At 33.1% G+C, this 24,362-nt stretch overlaps 1 protein-coding gene across 1 annotated transcript; it reads right to left on the reverse strand.

The window, feature by feature from the left end:
* Positions 1-294: 294 nt before the first annotated feature.
* LOC134249148 (uncharacterized) lies at positions 295-24,362 on the reverse strand. Its single transcript, XM_062731501.1, has 19 exons — positions 24,253-24,362; positions 22,842-23,056; positions 22,091-22,183; positions 20,301-20,517; positions 19,053-19,428; positions 18,671-18,764; positions 17,992-18,066; positions 17,113-17,270; positions 16,829-16,881; positions 16,532-16,637; positions 15,863-16,021; positions 8,192-8,351; positions 6,640-6,759; positions 6,497-6,548; positions 4,533-4,688; positions 4,099-4,218; positions 3,336-3,926; positions 2,928-3,044; positions 295-911 (listed from the first exon to the last, which is right to left on the reverse strand). Exons 1-19 carry the CDS (start codon positions 24,320-24,322, stop codon positions 400-402), a joined length of 3,444 nt encoding a protein of 1,147 aa, XP_062587485.1. The 5' UTR covers positions 24,323-24,362; the 3' UTR covers positions 295-399.

Raw genomic sequence — 24,362 nt, forward strand, 5'->3', positions numbered from 1 at the left:
TGACGAAAATTCACCAGCATTGAGAAAATTTGGAAAAAACGTCAGATTTCTACACCCAATTGTTGCCTCAGTGAAAGCTTTGAATCAAAATTAGTCCTGGTTTTAAAACAAGCATCAATCCAAGTTCTTAACTACAAACTATCACTGACAGTTTTGTCTTTGGTCTGTTTTCTTTTTACATCAAATAGGGGGGCAGATTCCGTGGTTACCATACCTTGTCAAAGTTGCCTTTAGCACCCTTTTCTCATGGGCATAATTATACATCACTGATGACTTCCAATATAGAAAATAATATATAGAGAATTTTTTTATTGCACTAGTCCTGTACATACATTGACCAACACTTAAGTTCAAAAGATGTAAATTATTATGTTAGATAAAATTAAAAAAAACAACACTTTATCCAACATTACGCCGAGGGTTTCGATTGTTCCTTCGAGGTGCCCTAAATCTTCTTCGCGTATTCCCTTGTTGTAGACGTGGTCTTCGAATATTTCCTCGGATTCGAGTATTGCCGGATCCTCGACCTCGAGTATTGGCGGGCCTTCGAGTATTGCCCGAGGTTCTCCTAAGATTTAAGAAACCTCTAGATTGAAATTTTTTCCTTTCGGGTTTCTTTGGCCTTTCCCTTATTCCTGCCTTCTCAAGTTGTTGAGCTTCTGGAACATCCCTCAAATGTTCTTTATTTAAATCTACCACAAAATTAGGATCAGATGCTTTTTTCAAGACTGAGTCTATCTGAGTTTGCATTTTTGTAGGTTGAGTGTTTCCTTTGGCAGAACGCGCAAACAAAGCGTTGACGGGGTATGGTTTACATGATTGACAACATACTGATCTGTAATTTTCACAAACGTAAATGGGGTTTTCCTTGACAAAATATTCACAGAATTTGTTAGCATCCTCGACACAACCTGAAAATTGATAAATCGAAAGATATATATTAGGTTTCAATAGCTATGTTTTTAGCTATATTCACATTTTGTCCGGCGTCCGTCTTTCTGTCTGTCTGTCCGTCTGTCTGTCCGTCTGTCTGTCTGTCCGTAAACTTTTCACATTTTCGACTTCTTCTCAAGAACCGCTGGGCCAATTTCGACCAAACTTGCCACAAAGCATCCTTGGGTGAAGGGGATTCAAGTTTGTTCAAATGAAGGGCCATGCCATTATTCAAGGGGAGATAATTGAGAATTAGTGAAAATTTGGTGGTATGTTTTAAAAATCTTCTTCTTAAGAACCACTGTTCCAGGAAAGTTGAAACTTATGGGGAAACATCCTCAGGTAGTCTATTCAAGTTTGTTCAAATCATGTCCCCCAGGGGTAGGGCGGGGCCACAATGGCCGACCAAAGTTTTATATAGAAATATATAGGAGAATTCTTTAAAAATCTTCTTCTAAAGAATAGCAGAGCTATAATTGCTCACATTTACATGGAAGCATCCCCAGGTAGTGTAGATTCAAGTTTGTTCAAATCATGTCCCCCAGGGGTAGGGCGGGGCCACAATGGCCGACCAAAGTTTTATATAGAAATATATAGGAGAATTCTTTAAAAATCTTCTTCTAAAGAATAGCAGAGCTATAATTGCTCACATTTACATGGAAGCATCCCCAGGTAGTGTAGATTCAAGTTTGTTCAAATCATGACCCCCGGGGGTAGGGCGGGGCTACAATGGCCGACCAAAGTTTTACATAGAAATATATAGGAAAATTCTTTAAAAATCTTCTTCTCAAGAACAGCAAAGCCATGATTGCTCATATTTATATGGAAGCATCCCCAGGTAGTGTAGATTCAAATTTGTTCAAATCATGACCCCCGGGGGTAGGGCAGGGCCAAAATGGCCGACCAAAGTTTTATATAGAAATATATAGGAAAATTCTTTAAAAATCTTCTTCTTAAGAACAGCAAAGCCAGAATTGCTCATATTTATGTGGAAGCATCCCCAGGTAGTGTAGATTCAAGTTTGTTCAAATCATGACCCACGGGGGTAGGGCGGGACCACAATGGCCGACCAAAGTTTACATAGAAATATATAGGAAAATTCTTTAAAAATCTTCTTCTCAAGAACAGCAAAGTCATAATTTCTCATATTTATTTGGAAGCATCCTCAGGTAGTGTAGATTCAAGTTTGTTCAAATCATGACACCCAGGAGTAGGGCGGGGCCACAATGGCCGACCAAAGTTTTATATAGAAATATATAGGAAAATTCTTTAAAAATCTTCTTCTCAAGAACAGCAGAGCCATAATTGCTCATATTTATATGGAAGCATCCCCAGGTAATGTAGATTCAAGTTTGTTCAAATCATGACCCCCAGGGGTGGGGTGGGGCCACAATGGCCGACCAAAGTTTTACATAGAAATATATAGGAAAATTCTTTTAAAATATTCTTCTCAAGAACAGCAAAGCCATAATTGCTCATATTTATATGGAAGCATCCCCAGGTAGTGTAGATTCAAGTTTGTTCAAATCGTGACCCCCGGGGGTAGGGCGGGGCCACAATGGCCGACCAAAGTTTTACATAGAAATATATAGGAAAATTCTTTAAAAATCTTCTTCTCAAGAATAGCAAAGCCATAATTGCTCATATTTATATGGAAGCATCCTCAGGTAGTGTAGATTCAAGTTTGTTCAAATCATGACCCCCGGGGGTAGAGCGGGGCCAAACTTTTGGATTCAAACTTTTCTATAGTAAACCAATTACTACTTTTTCCTAGCCACAATGCTCGGGTGAGCGATGTGGCCCATGGGCCTCTTGTTTCTTGGATGCAATTATTTGAAAAAAAAGATGTTAAGTGCTAGCAAATTCAGAAAAACTTTGAACTATTTACGACATTTAGAGCTTTAAAATATATTTTTTATATAATTGATGCTACCATTTTTCTCTTTTGTAGATTTCAATTAAAAATCAATTAAAGAAAACTTATGAAAATGCACCTTTTTCGGCAATTTTTGTACATGTCTCGCAACAATCTTGCTTGACATTTTTGTAGAAACATTGTCCAGGATTCTGTTGTACATCCCAACATTTTTTGTCTTGTCTATCCGCACATGCTGTGAAATAAAACATGAATAATTTCTAGTATTTACAACCACGATCAGGATTAAAAGTATTACGAATGAGAAATAAGGAGAACGGATTTCGTTCAAAATACCTCGTATAATTCAATCATTCAATACTACAAACCTTTGATGAAAAAAATGTATCTTTACTGAAAAAATCAAACCCTAAACAAACTCTATAATTTTAAAGAGGTACAATATTTTTAAAACTTTCCTCCTCAACAAAAACTCTAGTGAAAATCTTTAATCTCATCTGACGTGTTTATGAAAGACAAGGTTTACCTCCACATTCTTTACAGCATAATCTTCTAAACATGTTATTATGACACGGAATATACAGCTGCTGTCCCACTTCTGTACAGGATCTAAATCCAAACTTAACTGAAGGGTTGACACACATATGTTGATACGGTGATACAGTTGCTGTGGTGGTTGGTACGGTTGTTGTTGTCCTTGTTGTTGGTGTTGTAGTTGCTGTGGTTACAGGCTGAGCAGCTGTTGTTGTTTGTGTTGTTGGTTCACTTGCAGCAGGCGGCGTGGGTGGTTCTGTTGGCGATGGAGTTGGTACTTGTGTGGTTGTCTGTACAATTGGTGACGGGGTTGGCGCTTCTGTGGTAGTTGTCCGTTTAGTCGTAGTTGTGGGTGGTGGCTTTGTTGTCGTAGGTGGCGGTTGGGTAGTTGTTGGTGGTGGCTGAGTAGTAGTAGTAGTTGTTGTTGTTGCTGTTGTTGTTGTTGTTGGTTCTGTCACTGGTGGTGTAGTACTGATTGGCGGGACATAGTCAGCACACGTATCACAACACTGATCTCTGTATGCTTCGTCTGTACCACAATCCTCTGGTACACATGTGTCTATCTTATCACCATATTCACAACCTTGAAAGACATTATCTCAAATATTAGTACAAAACTGAATCCACACTTCCGGCGAATGCTTTGAAAAGTTAAAAATGCCGAACGTTAACACACAGACGGACGCCAGATAAAATGTAATCAGAAAAGCTTAAAACTCAAGACTAAATATTCAACAATTTAAAAATCAGTTCACCTTCTGGTCCCGTGCTCACTTTATCACAAGTGTCACAACAATCCTTCTCCTCTACGTAACACAGAGAGGGGTTTGTCAGAATCTTAGAACAAGAGTCACTTCTGTCGCCAAATGGACAGTCTGTGAATAAAATTGTATATCATTTTATGAAATCGGTCTCCTAGGAACCTAGAAACTATAAAACTGCGAATTTAACGGATTTAAAATATGAATTTTGGCATTTTCATTTGCTTATAAATTTTTTAGATATATATCACCAGAAGTAGAATAACTTTTCTTAAAATTGTTAAATTTTATTTTCATTTTATGCCATGTTTTCCGTATGTAATACATTTACATACTCTTTTGAACGAAATAAAGACACTAAATTAAGGTTCGTCGTTAGATAACAACGTTGAAAAAGTTGTTGTATTCGACATTTTTATTATTACAACCTGGTTTTAATTTGTTTGCAGCTTTCCCGCAGGATTCGCAACAGCTCGTCATGTAGTTGGATTTGTAGCATTGGGAAGGGGTTTCTGCTACAACCTGAGCGCACGTCTTCTCGAGGAAGGAAAATGTTTTAATTGAATCCCCGTGCACACAGTCAGCTACAATTTTATAAGATGAGTGTAAACAAGAGGCCCACGAGCCTTGAATCGCTCTTCTGATAAATTGTACAACCTATCACTTGTATTTGAAGCCTCTAACCCTAAGTATCCTAAGACCTAAGTTGCATCAACTGACAACGTTTGATGATTCTTAGCCAATTAGGACTGAAGATATTTTAATAAAGCTATAAAAAACCATGAGTAAGTCACAGTGACCTTATTTTAGAATGAAGTTTTCTGAGGACTCAAGATGCATTAATAGACAAACTAAGATTGACGATTCTAAGCCAATAAGTATTTGAGATATTCAAAAGTAGGTCACCTTGACCTACTTTTTGTCTACATTCTCCGAAATCCCAAAATGCATCAACTGACAAAGTTTGATTACTCCGAAATCCCAAAATGCATCAACTGACAAAGTTTGATTATTCTAAGCCAATAAATACTTAAGATACTTAAATATAGACATAAAATGTCGAAAGTAGGTCATTGTGACCTACATTTTAGTCGACATTTTTTAGAGTCCCAAGATGCATCTGCTGACCAAGTTTGATAATTCTAAGCCAATAAATACTTAAGATACTTTAATAAAGCCATAAAATGTCGAAAGTAGGTCACCGTGACCTACATTTTGATCGTCACTCTCCGAAAACCCAAGATGCATCAACTCACAAAGTTTGATGATTCTAAGCCAATAAATACTTAAGATACTTAAATATAGCCATAAAATGTCGAAAGTAGGTCACCGTGAACTACATTTTGGTTGACATTTTTCAGAGTCCTAAGATGCATCTGCTGATCAAGTTTGATGATTGTAGGTCTGAAGGTAATCAAAATATGCCTTTTAAACAATTTGAAAACAAATGCCTGCAAAATTCTAAAAGTAGGTCACAGTGACCTACTTTTTCTTAAATATGCTTTAAGGTCCCAAGATGCAGGAACTTGCAAGATTTGATGATTCTAACCCTCTCAGTGTCTGAAATAATGGGACTAAATGTTTTATAAAGGATAAGTCATAAAGTTCAAAAAGTAGGTCACGGTGACCTACTTTTAAGTTGACGTTGTTTAAGGACCCAAGATGCATCAACTAACAAAGTTGATCATAGGCCTTAAAGTGTCCAAAATATGCCTTCAAATCAATTTGAAAACAAATGCCCGCAAAATTAAAAAAGTAGGTCAATGTGACCTACTTTTGAGTTAACATGATGTGAAGTCCTAAGATGCATCAACTTACAAGATTTGATAATCCTAGTCCTTATAGTAAGCAAAATATAAACGTTTTTATTAATTGTAAATTTAGGTCAACTTTGAAGTGACCTTGAGACCACGCCCTTTGCCCCAGGTTCATGCCTTGAACAATTTTTAATCTTCAACATATCCCTATCCTTGTATGTAAGTTTGGTGAAAATCTGCCTGGTGGTTCTGGAGAAGAAGATTTTTTAGCAACCAGTACTTTTGGTTTTGTTTTCCTGATTATCTCCCCTTGTTTTAGGGGCCCAACCCTTATTTTAGTATAAATGGTAGCCCTTGGGCCAAGGATACCCTGTGACAATTTTGACACTGATTGGCCAAGGGGTTCTTGAGTTATGGTCCATATTCTAAAAAGTTAACGCACACCGCACACCGCACAAATGGCCATAGCATTAGCTCTTTGAGCCTTTGGCTCAGAAGAGCTAAAAAGGTGATATGGGGATGTTTGCAATATATAATGAAATAGTTGAAAGGTTTATAATCTTATGACGGAAGTCAACGAACTTTTCGAACAATCCTCGAATGTATGATTAAAAGCATTTTTAAATTTTACTCACGATCTTTGCTAGGAGCTTCTGCGTCACTTACACATCGACCCTCTAGACACCACTAAAATAAACCAATTTTTCATATTCATTATTTTAAACACAAAACGAATATGGCATTCCCTTTTTCCAGATAATGTTGAGAAAAAACATACCTTTTTATCTCCACACGAGGTCCCCCTAAATGCAGTTCCAAATACAAACGCATTTTCACTCTCTCCCGTGTTACAAGCCATTGAAGTACATATATCCGCGAATGATTTCAGAACATTGCCCTAAATTAGAACAAAGATAAAAATCTTTCAGATATGTATATATTAATATTACACGTAAAACATATTGGGTATATATGCTTTGTGGCAACGAACTTTGTAAAAATTACGCACTTTGAAAACATTTTTTAAAGTGCGTTAAAATTGGGACAAAATCAACGCACTCTGAAAATTTTTTTCAAAGTGCGTTAAATAACTCTAGACTCAGATTTTAGTAATTGAGAGAATCAATTTGTATTAGTTATATCTTTCGAAAAAATGTTTTAATTTACACGTACTCATTTATCCTCATTGGGAACAAGGAGAAGACGAGTAGAAGGTCTCTCAGTCCAACTTTTTTTTTCTTATACATTGTACATAGCCGTCGGTAGCAAATTGAAAGTAGACCCCCCTAAAGGTAAGCCCCAGTTTTCAATGCCTAAAGATCTTTGCAAAACATTTGTGTGCCTAAAGCCCCCTTCCCGGTACCGATGCCTATGCTACACCCAAACTAGTGTAAATGTATTTGCATAACTGGTATGACGTTGAAAACTTTCAATAAATTTTAGTTTACATATAAAATGCATTCAAAATGGGGAAAAAATTAAGTACAGTAAAATATTTAAGAGAGAAAGAATTTTCAAAGCATGGAAAAATCAAAATCGCTCACTTTCACATCCTGAAGTGACCTCATTACCGAAGAGTTATCAAACATGTTAAATTATTTATCATACCTTAGATTTGCAAGAATATTGACCAAGCCATAAACATTTTTTTCAAAGTGCGTAATTTTTCAAAGTGCTATGTAACAATACTTTATGTACAGTATTGATAAATGCTCAATACTACAATGTATGCACTACTATTCCTGATCTTTTTTTTTTATATAGATACGTGACACGTATGTCAAACTAAGAATATAATCTTTGTCAAAAAGATTAAAAACCAAATTAATATACCACGCACAATAACCAAGAACTTGAAACCATGACACAATTAAGAAATAGTTGCAAGATGTAGGAAACATTCAAAATATGTGATGAGTAAAACAGGACAGGTACAGTATACATGTATTAAAAGCAGAGGATTCGATTTTTGCATTAGAGGCGACAAGTTAAAGATCGCCAACAATTTATTCCCATTCATCTATTTAGATATCTTTAAACACATAATAAAAACTCCATTATTTTTGCTAAATTATATAATTTATTCGGATGAATCGCTAAATTTGTGTCCCGCAAAACATCAATTCATGCGGTAACTTAATGGCAGAGTTTCATCCCATGTTATATAGATAAGCTAACAATTGCTGCCTGATTAAAACTAATAGCAACAATATCTTGAGACTTTCTACATGTACAATAGGAAATGTTTGCTTTACCGAGCGGGACAGAAAGGCCCCTGAAGACGGTTTGTGTTACATGAAATCACAACTGAGTCAACAGATATAACTTACCCATCCATAATATGAATTAGGTCCTACAATGGCTTTGCACTGGTCATTGGGATTTGTTAATTGACCGGGGTGTGCGGCAATATTTTGATTGAATTCCTTGGTATCATAAATTAGTGCTTCATCAGTAAGACAATTACCAACTCTAGAATCAGGTTTACTTCTGTAAAATAGAATTAAAATTATGTGCGGTATGGTATTATTTAGCGTGTTCGAAAAGTTTTCTTTAAAGCTATATATGCCGTATTAGTATTTTATTTTAAAAGTAATAAATATATGTGGTGTCTCATCAAGTTATGTAAGTTATATACTTTCTGCAAATAAGACAATTCCACTCCATCACTTTTAAAAGTTATGAAATATTATTTGGTAAAAATTATTTTCTCTCCGTGTCGGATAAAAAACAGCCTCTTATTGAAATATTCATGATCACGTTGTCTCGCATGTTTACAGCAAACAATGGTCGAATCTCGTGAATGAACCGAAAAGCATGATGGTCTACTACGTTTTTACTACAAACACGTGAGTTAGGGATTGTCAATATTGAGAGCACCTCAGAGTTGGTTGCTTTTTGTACCGAGGAATAATCACGTGCAATTGTCTTTTCAATGGACATTTTCGGTTGGGTGAACTTCTACAGATGTCAGCGACTATGGATAAAGAAGTGTGGAAATCATGTTGTGCCAAAATGAAATAACTAATACAAACAAATGATATAATTTGATCAATCAAAATGGTTATTAGATACATTCGATTCTGCATTTCTTAATGGTTCAAAACAACAAAAAGTATTCCACAGAATATCATGTATAAATCTGCACAATATACCGAATGCCAAAACCAGAATACTACTAAATAATATAATTATATTCTTTACATGAACCACAGTATTTCTGACCCCTTGAAAATAATATAAAAAATCTTGCAAGTAGGTTATCAGCATTGGCTCGGGCTAATTCGAAAGTGAAATTTGGAGTTTGGCAGTAAATTGTGGTGAATGAATAAAATTTAGTAGTGAAAGATATTGGAACCTATTTTACATGTCAGATTTCTTCGAGCTAGTTGATTTTTCTTCTAACTGTTCTATCCCCCCACCCACTTTAAAAAAATGATGCTACCTACCTGAATTAATTTTTCTTAATGGTGTTTATCGAAATGCTTGGTTGTGCCCTCAAACTGGAATAGTTTTTAGAGGCCTGGAATTCCTTGACCAATTTTATTTTATTAGCCCAACTATATTTCTAAGAAGGCAAGATGCATGGTATGTAAGTTTCATCTATATATGTTATGTAGTTCATATTAAAAAACCAAAAGGGATAATTGACGATATCCCATTCAGGGTGGAAACATAGCAGTTGAAATTACTTTCCATACATTGTACTTGACATAAAATATTTTTTGCGCATAATGCGCTCCATACTGAAGATCCGTAAATGTTCACCCAACCGAAAATGTCCACTAGCAGTACAGCACGGGGAAACTCTAAACAAACGGACCTGTACAATGGAATGGGGAAAACTTTAATTTTCATCATTGTTAATCATTTGTATGCAAATATGAGCATGGGATTAGTAGATAATAATGTACATAATGCCTCAAGTCTTTCTAAGAGCGATTTAAAAAACTAGCCTTTTTGAAAAACATATGTAGTATTTTATGTAGTAAACCAAAAATGCATTAAATGCAACTCATTGAGCTGATTGGTCTATTTGTGTCCCTCACTGAACAGACGTCACAAAAAATATTTTCCTCGACCTGATGATTCTCGCGATGCTTTTCCCGCGCACATGCGCAGATCCAGGATAAACGTCAGTCCTTTATAAATATGAGAATATCGTGTTCTTTTCCTGACCAGTACTTCTTTAATACCGAATAAAATTTCGTCGAATTTGCAAGAATGCTTCATTTTTGGTAGCTTATCATACTCCAGAAATTTTTGTTCGGTTTCAGCTGTGCAAAAATACTGTTTAACACGGCATACATATCTTTAAAAGTTATATAGGGTTATATAGGGTATAAATAGAAAGCCATGCGGTAGCAGGGCACTCTAAGCTCGCTCGCTAGGATTTAAAGATTACATGTAGTATGGCTGATAGTGATGCAATGGAGTGTAATGAATTTGGGCTATACAGTTACTATATATTATTTAAAAATGGTTATGTATTAGCAGTATATAATTGAATAAAAGCACTAGCGAGCAGCGTTCCTACTTTAAATATGTGTTGTGATTTATTCATTTAGCACTTCATTAATTTATATTCGGACGAACGAAGTGAGGGAGAATATAATATTTCTTAAGTTATAGAAATGCTACTTTTGTATACAACAAAAAGTAGACATCTTTGTAGATTTAACAAGAGGCCCAGGGGCCACATCGCTCACCTGAGCACATTGGGTAGGGAAAAGCACAAATCAGATCAGAATTGAAAAGTTTACTGAGGGGGTGGGGTGGGGGAGAGAACTTGAATTCTAATACTATTTGAGAATGCCTCCATATCAATTCTGCATATAACGTCTTGAGAAAGTTCTTGAGAAAAAGATTTTTATAGATTTTTTTTAACATTTTGTTTGTATATATTACTTTGTGATAATTTGAATTGACTCCCCATTGTTTCCATCCCTACTGCAAAGAGTACTCATGATTTGAAAAAAATTAAATCTTCTATACATGAGGATGCTTACATGTCAATATGACTTAACATAGCTTTTCTGTTACTGAGATTTTTCCTTTTATTTTCCTATGTTAAACTTTGATCCACCATTGAGACCCTTCCCTACCCTTGGAGGTTATGATTTGAACAAATTTAATTCTACACTACCTGAGGATGCTTCCATATAAATATCACTAATCATGGCTTTGCTATTCTTTAGAAAAAGATTTTTTAAAATATATTTTTGGAAAACTTGTATCCCCCATTCTGGCCCCACCCTATCCCTAGGGGTTATGATTTGAACAAACAAGAATCTACAGTACCTGATGCTTCCATATAAATACTAGTATCACTAATCATTGCTTTGCAGTACTTGAGAAGATTTTTAAAGATTTTTCCCATATATTCCTATGTAAAACTTTGATCAGCCATCGTGGCCCCACCCTACCCCCGGGGGCCATGATTTGAACAAACTTGAATGTACACTATCTGAGGATGATTCAACATGAGTTTCATCTTTCCTGTCGCAATGGTTCTTGAGAAGATTTTTAAAGATTTTTCCTGTATATTCCTATGTAAAACTTTGATCGGCCATTGTGGCCCCACCCTACCCTCGGGGAACATGATTTGAACAAACTTGAATGTACACTATCCGAGGATGATTCAACATGAGTTTCACCTTTCCTGTCCCAATGGTTCTTGAGAAGATTTTTAAAGATTTTTCCTATATATTCCTATGTAATAATAATAATAAATAATAATAATAATACTTTATTTTGAGAGGGTAACCCGATTAGTGTAATGCACTAGTCTTCCTCGGGGCCCTCTTAGCATGTTCACAATAATACATGTACAATAATAAAAACATTTTACAATAATACATAAATAATACAATATGACATAAAAATACATTTTTAGGACATTTTAGTTGCGACACGTTATAATAATTGTTTCAACATTTTTACGAAATGTGTGTAAATTCTTTGAAAAACGTATATACAAAGGTAATTTGTTCCATAAATGAACACCAGAATAATGAAAAGAATTTTTAAATTGATTTGTTCGATATTTCGGAAGTTGAAGGTCATAGTTTGTTTCAGATCGTAGAACATAATTATTAGAAGAAATAAATTCAAAAGAGTCTCTTAAATAAGTAGGTGCCATACCATGAAGTGTTTTGTACAGTAGTACATATTTATGAAAATCGATCAACTCGTATATGGTCAGCCATCCAAGTTTTTCAAACAATGGTAGTGAAGGGGCATCATAAGCCACATCTAATATAATCCGGGCTGCCCTTTTTTGCAATTTATAAAACTCTATCTATGCCAGCACCTGGCGCATTACCCCAAATAGTAAGACAATAATTCATAGAAGGCAGAATGTATGCATTATAGAATAGTTTTCTTGTGTGTAAGGGAAGAAATTTTTTAATTTTGCGTAAAGTATATAATTTATATGTCAAAGATTTACAAACTGAGTCAATATGGTGATTATAGCGCAATGAATGATCAATATGCACTCCCAGAAGTTTTTCAGATTCAACATTTTCAATTAATTTGTTTGAAGCATACCCGGTATAAATTTAGTTCAGGGGAATTTATTCTTGATTTTCTTTGTTGTGTTCCCATAAGCATACATTTTGTCTTGTTGATATTTAACACCATTTGATTTTTCGAACACCAATTTTCAATCTTACACAAATCAAAGTTTAGGGCATTCTCAATACCTTCTATATTTTTATGATATGTATGTAAGGTTGCATCATCGGCAAACATATCAATATCTGTTCTATTTACATGTAAAGGGAGATCATTTATATACAATAAAAATAATAGGGGACCTAAGATAGATCCCTGGGGTACTCCTGCTGTGACGGGCAAAAAATCAGAGGAATATGTTCCTATTTTTACACACTGAGACCTTGAGGTTAAATAAGAATGAAACCATTTAATAGCCATTTGATCAAAGTGATATGATTGAAGTTTACTTATAAGTATATCATGATTAACTAAATCAAATGCCTTGCTAAAATCAATGAAAGTTATGCCTACTAGATTTCCTTGATCCATAGCTTGTAGCCAATTATCTGTAAGTTTTGTAAGGGCCGTTTGACATGAATGAAATTCTCGAAATCCAGATTGTGATTTAAATAAAAGATCAAAGTTAGAGGCAAAGTTACGTATTTGATTGGCTATGTGTTTTTCAACTAATTTTGATAATGTTGGAAGAATGGATATCGGTCTGTAGTTCCCTGGATCTGCGTGGTCGCCATTTTTGAAAATAGGAGTGACTTTTGCTTGTTTTAAACGGGTCGGAAATACTCCATTAGTGATGCTAGCATTTATAAGATGTGAAATAGATTTGCATATAACATTTGCCGAAAGTTTTAGAAGAAGAGGTCCGATAAAGTCTATACCGGCTGACTTGTTTACATCAAGTGTATTCAACATATTCAATACTTCAAATTCACTTATTTCATTAATACTGAAAACATTTTCTTTCCCTAGTTTAGTTTCTGTGTATCGATTTAATAATTCTGGATCAAAACTTTCTACAGACATATCTGCTAATAATTTACAGGATATTTCCGTAAAGTGTTTGTTAAAAATATCAACAATATCCTGTAAATCTTCAAAATCTAAACCATTTTGTGTAATACGGGTAGGTGTAAAATTTTTGGAATTAGATGCCAAATGGTTTAAATAACTCCACATTTCTTTAGGACTTGAGCTTTCTTCAATTGCTGATTTGTAATACTTTGATTTCGCTTGATCTATTAATTGTGTCACTTTATTTCTCCAAATTTTGTAATTTTCTGAATTCCTTTGTAAATGATATGTATCGCGTAAATGTCTAGCATCATTTATTTCCTGTGTAAGCCATTTAGGTCGAGTTTCAGTCTTGACTCTTTTAGTTTTTACTCTGGCATGCTTGTTTAGAATATCATTATATAATTCATAAAATTTATTCATTATCTCGTTTGGGTCTTTTAGTTCAAGAAGAGTGTTAAAATTTGCATTTTCTAAATCTCTTAGAAACTCATTTTCATTGAATTGTTTAAAATCTCGGTATTGGATTTCAGTATGTTTTCCTCTACGCTGTATGCAGTTAGTTTTCCGTGTCAAACATACAGGATAGTGGTCAGAAATAGCGATAGGGGGCACATTTGTTTCACATATGTTTTCCGGTTTGGTTGTATAAAAATGATCAATTAAAGTACTTGAGGTACTTGTTATTTTAGGAACAGTAACTATCTGCGAAAGTCCAAACTCTTCTAAAGCAGATGTCCAGTATTGTGGGGGGTCTTTCATTAGATCAATATTGAAATCACCTGATAAAATTATTTCAGTATCGTCACAGCAGGAGGCACAGTTCACCTCCCTTGCTAGGTCCTCCGCCCAGCAGGAGGGGGCAGATGGTGGACGATAAGCAGAGCAATAAAATATAGGTTTTGAATTTTTTAGATTTATCTCTAGCCATATTGATTCAATATTACTGATTTCAAAATCAGTTCTACGTTTATAAGAAATATCATTTGAAATGTATATTAAAATTCCACCACCTGCCTTTAGTTTACGATCTTTTCTTTCAAAAACAAAGCCCTCAATATTTAATTCAGAGTTGCCTATCTGCTCGGTCAAAAAAGTTTCACATACACCTAAAATGTCTAAAGTTTGTCTATTTTGGAGCAATAGTTTTATTTCGTCAATTTTTGGAATAATATGACAACATTTAAATTCCCGAATCGTAAACCTTTTTTACCAATCCAAATCCTTGGTTATTTTGTGTTGTTTGGGTATCATTTTTACGGGTCAAAGGAACTGTTTTCTTTACTTGTGAAACAGATTTGAATGATTGTGAATTTCTAGATTTTTCGGGAGGGTGATTTGTATCCTTTTTATTAGCGACTTTTTTGTTTGTATAATTTTCTGAATTTTCCTTTTTTGATAGTGAATTAACAGATTTTGTAGGGGTATGTGGCTTGTTTGAATGAAGGTCTAAGAGAGACTTTGAACATTTACATTTTTCGTTATTACATTCTTGACATAAGTTTATAAGTTCTTCATAAAGGTTTTTACAACGAGGATAATTGTTATTTGTAATAACGGCTGTACATTTGATGAGCCATCGTGGCCCCACCCTTGCCCCAGGGGTCAAGATATGAACAAACTTAAATCTACACTACCTGAGGATGATTTCACAGAAGTTTCATCTTTCCTAGTCCAGTGGTTTTTTGATGAGAAGATTTTTTTAAAATGCCATTAATTTTTCACTTTTTAATAATTATCTCCCCTTGGAAAAGGGCATGGCCTTTCATTTGAATAAACTTGAATCCTTTTACTCAAGGATACTTTGTAGCAAGTTTGGTTGAAATTGGTCAAGTGGTTCTTGAAAAGAAGATGAAGTGTGAAAAGTTTACAACAAAAATGACAACGACGACAATGAAAGACAACGGAAAAATTTTGATCAGAAAAGCTCACTTGAGCCTTCGGCTCAGGTGAGCTAATAACGGGAAAAAAACTTTCAAATTGTTTTTAAAATTAAGTATCATAAAATAATTCCATTTTGTCATAGTTTTGGCCGTACAAATGCTCTTATTATCCCCTTGCAAAGGAGTTAGAAGTTAAAACGCGTTTGTTTGTTTTAGTGTTAGTAGTATCTTTAAATAATTCCATTTTCTTATAGTCTTTTTTAATCATTATGAACTTTAATATATTAAATCTGCCTAACAACAATGAAACTGCAGGATTTTACTATACACACCTTAACTGACTAAAATGAATTTATTTATTTTCTTGCCTTTTTTACCATTCTACCGTGAATAAATGATGCTGTTTTAATTATATACTTTTCAATGCATGACTTAAAGTACCTCTTCAGTCACAATGAAGTTTATACATGAACCAACATTTAATAATGCACGCAATTAAAATGCACCTTTAGCAGAGACTTTCATAATCTTTGCCTGTCTCCAAATTTATCTAATTGTTTGTTTATTAAATAAAACACTAGTACTCACATGTTAGCAATGTATTCCCTGAAATAATCAATAGAACAAGTAGAGAATCTCCATGGATTGTGTTTCGTTGTTTCCGTCGTTTGGCCAGACACGGCAGTCAGTAGGTACTGGTCCATTTCAGCACAATCGTTTCCTACACCATCGTGTTGTGCTCCCAAACTGAAGAAATAAATATATTCAAAAATTATAAACACTGCTTAAGTAACATTAAGTAGTGCTTTTTTGACATTATAGTTAAGAAATTTTGAGAAAGACTTTTCCCTATCCAAGCAACTGCCTTCAGTGAAGCTTTTATTTTAGCCAAAACAACAACAGAACAGTTCTAAGACTTATGAGTACATAAATGTCATTTAATGTCTTTTTTTCATTCTGGAGGATATGAAAACTAATGCCACGCTTTAAAATTATAAAATTAAACATCCCAATTCTCTTCTCCTTTTATCTTTCAAGTTGAGATTTGACACTATGAAAATCTACATTCAATGTCCATATTTCTGTCATTAATTTTCTAAATACAATGCACAGGGGAGATGTCTAAATGGTATCATTTTACCACCATGTATGGATTGAACTCTTTTTGTTAGAAAGAACATCAATTAATAAACTTTGCTTTCAGCAAAAATGATTTCATTCAAAATAATTGTTTTGTTGTTTAATTTATAAATATACCTATGACCCAGTTCATGTGCAGCAGTAAAAACACTCTCAAAATTTCCAAAATCTTCAATTACTGATGTACTGGCCTCTGTACACAATGCTCCAACGTAAGCAAACCCTATCAGACAAAAATAAGAACCAAGCTTTTAGAAGCATTTCGTTTTTTCTCACAAACAATACGATGCAATCATAATCATTAAAAATTCAATGGAACATTGTTCTAATGTATTTTTTGGATTTATTTAGTATACTATAAAAACAATGCTGGAGTGTTTGTCTGTAGAATAAAACCATGTGTTGTATTCGTACCTGTGACATCTGTCTGATAGTTATTTTTGCTCGGAGAGTAGTAAAGATCTAAACTGTAAAAGAAATCGCAGTGTATTGCAAAGGAAATGCAATCAAATAAGATAGCAACAATTTGAATTGGAAACAAAACCGTTTACGCCTTCTACAAGCACACATTTTCACTTTTAAGAAATATTGAGAGGAAAACCATTAACAAATACGAACATTTATAATACAAAAAAAAAATGAAAAGGATTCTTTTTAAAATTCTATCACTCTTTAAAAATACCATATTTCAAAATTACTCTGTGAAAAGCATAAGGTGGTCGTGGTTTGGTAATGTTGTCTTTCTTCTGAACTCTGTGATGTTTGTAAGGGCCGATTCTATATTTGTCAACTCTCTTTGCGTGTCATCAAATGTGTTTCTTATTTTTCCACACGTAAAACATGGATAATCAGCAACCTTAAAAAAATAGTAGTGTCAGGATACATAATTATTATATACAACATGTTTTAGTTATGCAAAAATAAGACAGCTTGATCTGAATTTTTTAAACGATGTTCATTGTTAGTGGACATGTATTCTTCAATTTTCAAATACAATACTAGGCTATAAGTTTAAATATGTGTTTCATTTATCTGTCTGAAATTTAAAAACGGTTAGAAAAATCCAGAAACCTACTACACAGCAGCTGGTACTTATGTCAATATAAAATAAAGATTAAGTAATTCATCGTTATTTAATCGGCAGAAAAAGCACTGGGGCAACTAGTAGAGGAATATAGATTTTTTTGCACAATAAACTTTTAAACAAAACGGCTCTTTGATCTTTGTGGTGAAAGTAATTAATGAGGATTATTTGGAAAAGGAAATGTACAAATACTCTAACTAGAAAACAATCTATCATTTCACTGAACCTTAAATATAGATATAGGCCACAACTGTATAGGAGTTTAGAAACAACACAATCCACTATTTTTTTTTAATTCAAATTTAATTTTATGGTTAAAAGATTAAATTTAATAGTTAAATGATTTCCTTTTTTTTACAAAATGGTTGACAGCTAAATATACCGTATATAAAAAAAATAAGTTAAATCTGGTGGTTAATTTGGGATTAAATTGTTGACCCGCCAGCCTCCTTAATAGTTAAATGATTTTTTTTAAGTATTTAGTTTTACTTACGTCAACGATGATGAAACCGGTGACCACAATATTTAATGAGAAATCTCCCTTAATGGTTTTGTAACGGAGAGCAATCTACAAAAGAAGTAGACAACGTCATAAGGCGAGTAAACAAAACCATTCGAACCCCCTTTCAAATCCACTTAAACCAGTAATACAGTATATAATTATTATTTTTTTCAACAAAGAATGATCATTATATTCCTGACATTTAAAACAAGAAGACCATGGACCTGACATACATTGTTTTCTTGCATTGCTTTTTAAAGTGAGTACTATAAATACTCGTATATGTATATGTCTTTTAATCATATTTCGGAAGCTCTCTGATTAGAACTAATATAAAAAATCGGAAAAACATTAAGAGTAAAAGCATATTTTAAATATTGATCAATTCAGATTCCTTCTCAGGCAACTTACATGTATAACTGGAACTGTGAAAACGTTTTCTTTAGAAACTATATTTTGAAAAACGGGGCATGAATTTCAAAATATTCATAGATACATGTACATGTAGCTACGTGTTGAAGTATGACTGACAGAGACCAAATCTTTAAGTCCTCGAACAGACTTTAGACCTATGGGTTAAGTAAATTTATAAAATAGACTTTTTTTCATTTTTAATCCTATTTGTACAGAAAAAAAAACAAGCACACCACATTAAGAAAAACAAACATACCCCGTTAACCACTTGTGAGAAGTACAGTCTCATGTCCTTCTTTGTATTTATATCACGTTCTTGACTGGTTGCGCCTGTTGCTTTCTTATAAAATCTGATACCAATTAAAAAGAAAATGTAATGGATGGAGTTGTATTATCCAATGACAGGTATTTAAAAATTTGATTAATGCTTATCAGAATTAATGTCAAATAAATGAAAAAGAAACTACCATAATAACAATTTCGATTTCAGAAAATGTCTATGCTTTGACTGCACCACCAAATCAAATTAAGGCTATAGCTTTAACAGAAGCAAAATACATCCAATCCAAAAAAGTAATTCCCTTTTATTAGAAGTAACATATCTAATTTTAACTGAATCTTTGAATACATGTACTTACCTTTCATATGTAGCATAATCCAGTCCTACAAGGATGCCCACGTTGTACTCGTCCACTACCGTTGTGACAACCGTCTTCCTACTGGCTGTGGCGAACGCAGTAGGCTTGGCTGAGTTTGCCAATCTCTCTCCTAGAACTGGGGCATTATTGATGTCCACGACAAGCCTTCGCTTGGTTCTGCTACCAAGAGCCTTAAAGGCCTGAAGGGGTTCGACTCGTTCTGGCCTTGGGGTGCTCACATCAATAGGTGCTGGGGTAAACACTGGGACTCCTATGTTTGAGGTTCGTGCCCAGTTAAGTCTAGACAAGCGGTTCCTACCAACAGATGGTTTTCCAAATTTACTTCTCACTGGTTGACTTGTTCTTTCCTTTTTAACTGATGAAAAAATAAGTAAGTATTCACTCATTTTTTAAAGAAGCTAGATTTGATCGAAGGCGCAATTAAAATGTGTCAATGTATTTTGAAGACGGCAAGATTCAGGATTTTTTTTATAGGGAGGGACTCTCAATGTGTGTGAAAACTATAATGAGATTATGAAATATTTCACAGCTTTCAAGACGACAATATCATGAATAGTAGAGTGTAAATTAGAATAAAATTGACAGATTCAATGGAGAAGCTAGTTCAGATCAATTTCATAATCTTTTTAATGAAAAAGAATAAATTTGATGTTAATATTGAATACTGTTTGTTATCTCCATGTGTTCCATGTTCCTTCTATATTTTTTAAAAGGATAAAATGTTGTTTTTTTTTAGAAAGACGATTACATATTGGGCCTATCATGTGAAACAAATTTAAGGTAAATATCTTAACTAGAATAATAAATTGACTAACTAGAATATTTTCTCTATTTGTTTTAAAACTTATATTTTTTGAATACCTTTTTATTCGGACGGTGAAGAGTCATATAAAGATATAAACACATAATGTGTTTTTTATTTAATTAGTATGATGGAATTTTTTTTAAACTTCATTTTTCTTAGTTCTTTTCCTTAGAATTAAAGCTTTCAAAATTTTCCAAGATTGCGGTTTGTTTGAAAAAAGCATGGTAATAATAGATATTGTTAAAAATTGTTATCAATAGGAATTCATTTCAGTTGCTTCATAATTTGAGATTGCTTCCGTCAAGCATGATTTTGAGGGCAGATATAAGACATTACTTAATATAATATTTTACCCAAGTGTATTTTGTGTGGAGTAGGGATTTTAGTAGCACAATACAAGAGCACATCGGCCGTTCACTTACCTTTCTCCCACACTTTCTTAAAGTTTCGATTTTTCTTGTTTAATTCCCAGTTTGCACTCTGTTTGTTGGGTTTCGTCTTCTTGAACAACCCATACATAACTCTTGTTTTCTTTTTGCCACGTTTATCCACCTTGATATCAACTTGTCGCTTGCGTCTTGCTCCTTGGTCCAAAGGTTGCATTGCATATTCTTCTCCCTCTATATATACAGATCCTTGCTAAAAATTATCGAATCAAAAAATTTTTACGATTTCAATGATGAGCTTATGACTAATATATATTGATTATTACGCAAGGAAATTGATGTCTGCAAATAAATTATATAATTTTATGATTAATTATATTCTTATTAAAATGCAAAATTCTTTAGTTCATACAATTTAACAAAATCTGCATGATTTTGAGCTGATCAGTTCTTTTTACTAAGTAATGGAAATTTCTTAACCTGCATGCACAACAAAAATAATTTTTCTTCAAATATAATTACAAGGAAACTACTAGCATTCCCAAATGAGGAAAACAAATTTTAAAACCTCACAATATTTTCTAGCCCGTGTCTTCAGTTTTAATGCAGTGGTTGATTGATTAATTGGTGAATTAAGTTCCTTAATTGCAAACTTTTTCACTATGCGTGTATACGTAATCATCATATTCCGATGAAGGGTGTAAATGAAAACATATTCTTAGCACTCAAGACTATTGAAAAATAAATCCAAAGCCTACAATTACACTTGACCTTCGACTGAAGGTCATGCATTGTAGCCGAAATGATCTTTGACTCATTTCTAATGCAAAGTGAATGACGAGGGAACAGTCACTACCTACGTTATATGTCTTAGATTTGATGCGACATGCGAATGGAACACAGACCTTTCATTAACTGAAGCGAGTTTCTATTAAGGAGTCGCGACTGTTTTTCTATTCGGGGAAAATGGGACTATACATTTTAAAATTCCCTAATTTTTTTTCTAAATTCACCTTTAATTAAGATGGGCTTTCTAAAAATAACCATTTGAATTATGTTAGTATTTTATATTAAATCAATTATAAGATGATAAGATCCAGAATTTGAAGAAGAAAAAATATTAATTTTACTTATTAATCACTCATGTGTACATACGCAGAGGGAGCTTAAAACAATAATATAAGATGTTAATTTATTTACCTTTGGGATAAAATGATTCAATGACCAATTTTCTGATTAATTAGCTAGCATTTGCTGTTGTTTTTACATTTCCGATGCGTAATATGTAGGAAAATATGTTACGCTTTAATAAATCATGAACAAACGAGATTTCTGCTCTGTGTGAAAATAAACATGAATCAATGTATAGTGGCTAATATGGTTCAAAAAGTAGAAGAATCCTTTAAAATAAATAATGAAGAAAGTATCTGAAGCATCAATTGCTTTTTTTGTATAAATACTTAAATCATCCAACCCAAAATTTTCATCCACGAATCAAGTTAATATAATCTGAAATCTGCTATTGATTATTTCCGTACATTAAAGTTATAAATTGGGAAATTTGTAAATACCCTGATGCAAAGACTAAAAATATTAAAATATTTAAAAAATAAAAATATTTAATATATAATATCAAAAATTTTGTTTATATAAATCAAGTTAACGACTTTGTAATTGTACATGCTACCGGGTAATCAGTTAAACAGGATGATTAGGCTAAATTTTGAGTGCACTAATTGATTTGTGCACGTTATAGTTTCATGATACCGTATTTGCAAACAATCTCTTGGCTTGATTTAAAGAATATGAAAAGAATGTCAAGTTACCAATGTCTTTGTGCATTCTCCGTTCGCTTGTTGCTGGTCGCATTTCATAAGAAAAGCTCCACCATTTTTTGGATCGTGGTAAAATGCTACCGACTGTAAAAAGAAAAAAAAGTTCATTACAGAAAAATGCCAGGATGTAGTTTTACAGACCAGAACAAAATCAATCCTGGAATTTACTTTTATTATTAGAGAGAATATGTTATATAAATTAAAATAAAAACATAATAATTTAAAATTGCTTTATTTTCTAATGTTTTCATTTGCAATCTTCTACTTTGTATGTCATTATGTGATAATATTTAAGGAGAGTAAACTGAAAGGATTTTTTTAATCCGTTGAAATCATTCAATAGAGTACGTCACAGTGTTAAATAATGCCATAATGAACAATCATTCTGATGAGCATAAACTATGCTCAATAGGCAAATTTAATGCCCATGCAGTATCCATTTATACAGAACACTACAAAGGGTCTACAAAGGGTGTGGCAAAGGATGCTTACTCCACTGAGACACATGATGGGTCCACGAATCCTTCTTGATTCGATTCTTTGGAAGATTTATGAGATCTTTTAACCTTACTTTTTAATGTATAATTGAAGTGAAGAAAACTATGCAGTAAACTATTTAAATTATAAAAAAGAAATTAATCTCTGTTAATTTTTATTACCATATACCTGAATTTTGCACTTTGATACGTCAATGTTTGTACATTCCTAAAACAATGTCTTATATTAATTAATATGTTCTTACCGAATCGGCTGGAACCTCATCTCGCACTAAAACTGACTTGCCGTCTGGTCCAACTCTTGGAACAAGCACAAAGGCATTTGGATTCAGTTCGTCATACCTTTCCAAATGAAGTTCTAAATTTTTATTTTGATTTCCAATATTTAAACCAATATCTATATTTTTAGGATTTTTTTCCTCCACGGGAGCCTCGACTACTGCAAGGTCTGTTGGTGATTCTACAAAAACAGTGTTGTATTTAAACTTAAATCTTTGCTTAAGGGTACTTAACACAAACAAAAAATTGATGCATGGATTGATATATATTTTTTGATTGATTTTGATTTGAGATGACATAAATAATAAATCCCTTAAATATAAAAAAATCGTATTATTTCCTTGGTGCTTAGATATGAGACTTTGTTTTGCTTCCTATATAATTCCATACAAAATTTTGCACAAAATTTTAACCTTAAGACAAAGTTTTATAAAATATTCCAACTATACTTGGTAAACATTATTCAGGCTACCAATTTAAATGTAAATCTATGAGAAATATTGCTGCTTTCCGAAAAAAGTTTGTGTTATTGATCCTTAAGCAAGATAATTGAATGCGTGTTGCACAAGATTAATATCTCATTTGGTGAAAATCTGCAAATGCATTTAAGAAATCAAGTAAATACAAATTTAGATTTCTACATTCTTATAAAATTTATATGGTTGTTTTCTTGTCTGCATAGTTTTTATCCTCTATTGCATGTATGTTTGTTTCATAATCTAGATACAATGCATTATACTACAATCCTTTCTCAATGACTTCTGATTTCAAATGACTTCTGATTTCAACCATCAAAATTTTTCGAAAATGTCATTAATTTAGACTTTTTCTTCGTATGTCTCATTATAAAAGTTACTAGGTTAGTGTCTTAATTTCAAACTCCACTGTTTAAAAATGTTTCTTGGCTGTTTGATTTTTATGAATTCGGTTGCAGTCTACTAAAAATCCTTAGTATAAAATGAATTCTAAAATCTAATTTGATACTAGTTTCTTCCGCAATATGTTAACTACTCAATCAAATAAGACTTGAATTCTCACTTATCGCATATGATCCATAGATTCAAATCCACGAAGCATAAGAAATTTAAAATATATATGAAAATGAAATGACATACGCCAAAAACAATCGTCAGTTCTAATAATCAGTTCTATTAATAAGTGATTGATCAATTCATAAATAGTAAAAAAAAATATCCCTTAATGCACCCAGGAGCAGACTCGCGTACATTTCATGCGAGTAAAAAAAATTAAAACGAATATATTAATGGCAATGAAAATAATGTGAAATTAATTAAGTGTTAACTTGTTATTATGTAAATTATATTTGATATTTAGAATATTTGTAAATAAAGAATTATTTTGATAATTGATACGAACCATTTGTTTGTGAATACGTTTCATCCCACAATATAAAGAAAATTAAAATAAAACACAAATCTTTAATCATTGTCGATGCACTTTTTTCATCTGAAGATATTTTACGCGAG

The sequence above is a fragment of the Saccostrea cucullata genome, unplaced genomic scaffold, assembly GCF_032062105.1.
Source record: "Saccostrea cucullata isolate Sc308-1 unplaced genomic scaffold, CSIRO_AGI_Scuc_v1 ctg25, whole genome shotgun sequence".
Lineage (NCBI taxonomy): Eukaryota > Metazoa > Mollusca > Bivalvia > Ostreida > Ostreidae > Saccostrea > Saccostrea cuccullata.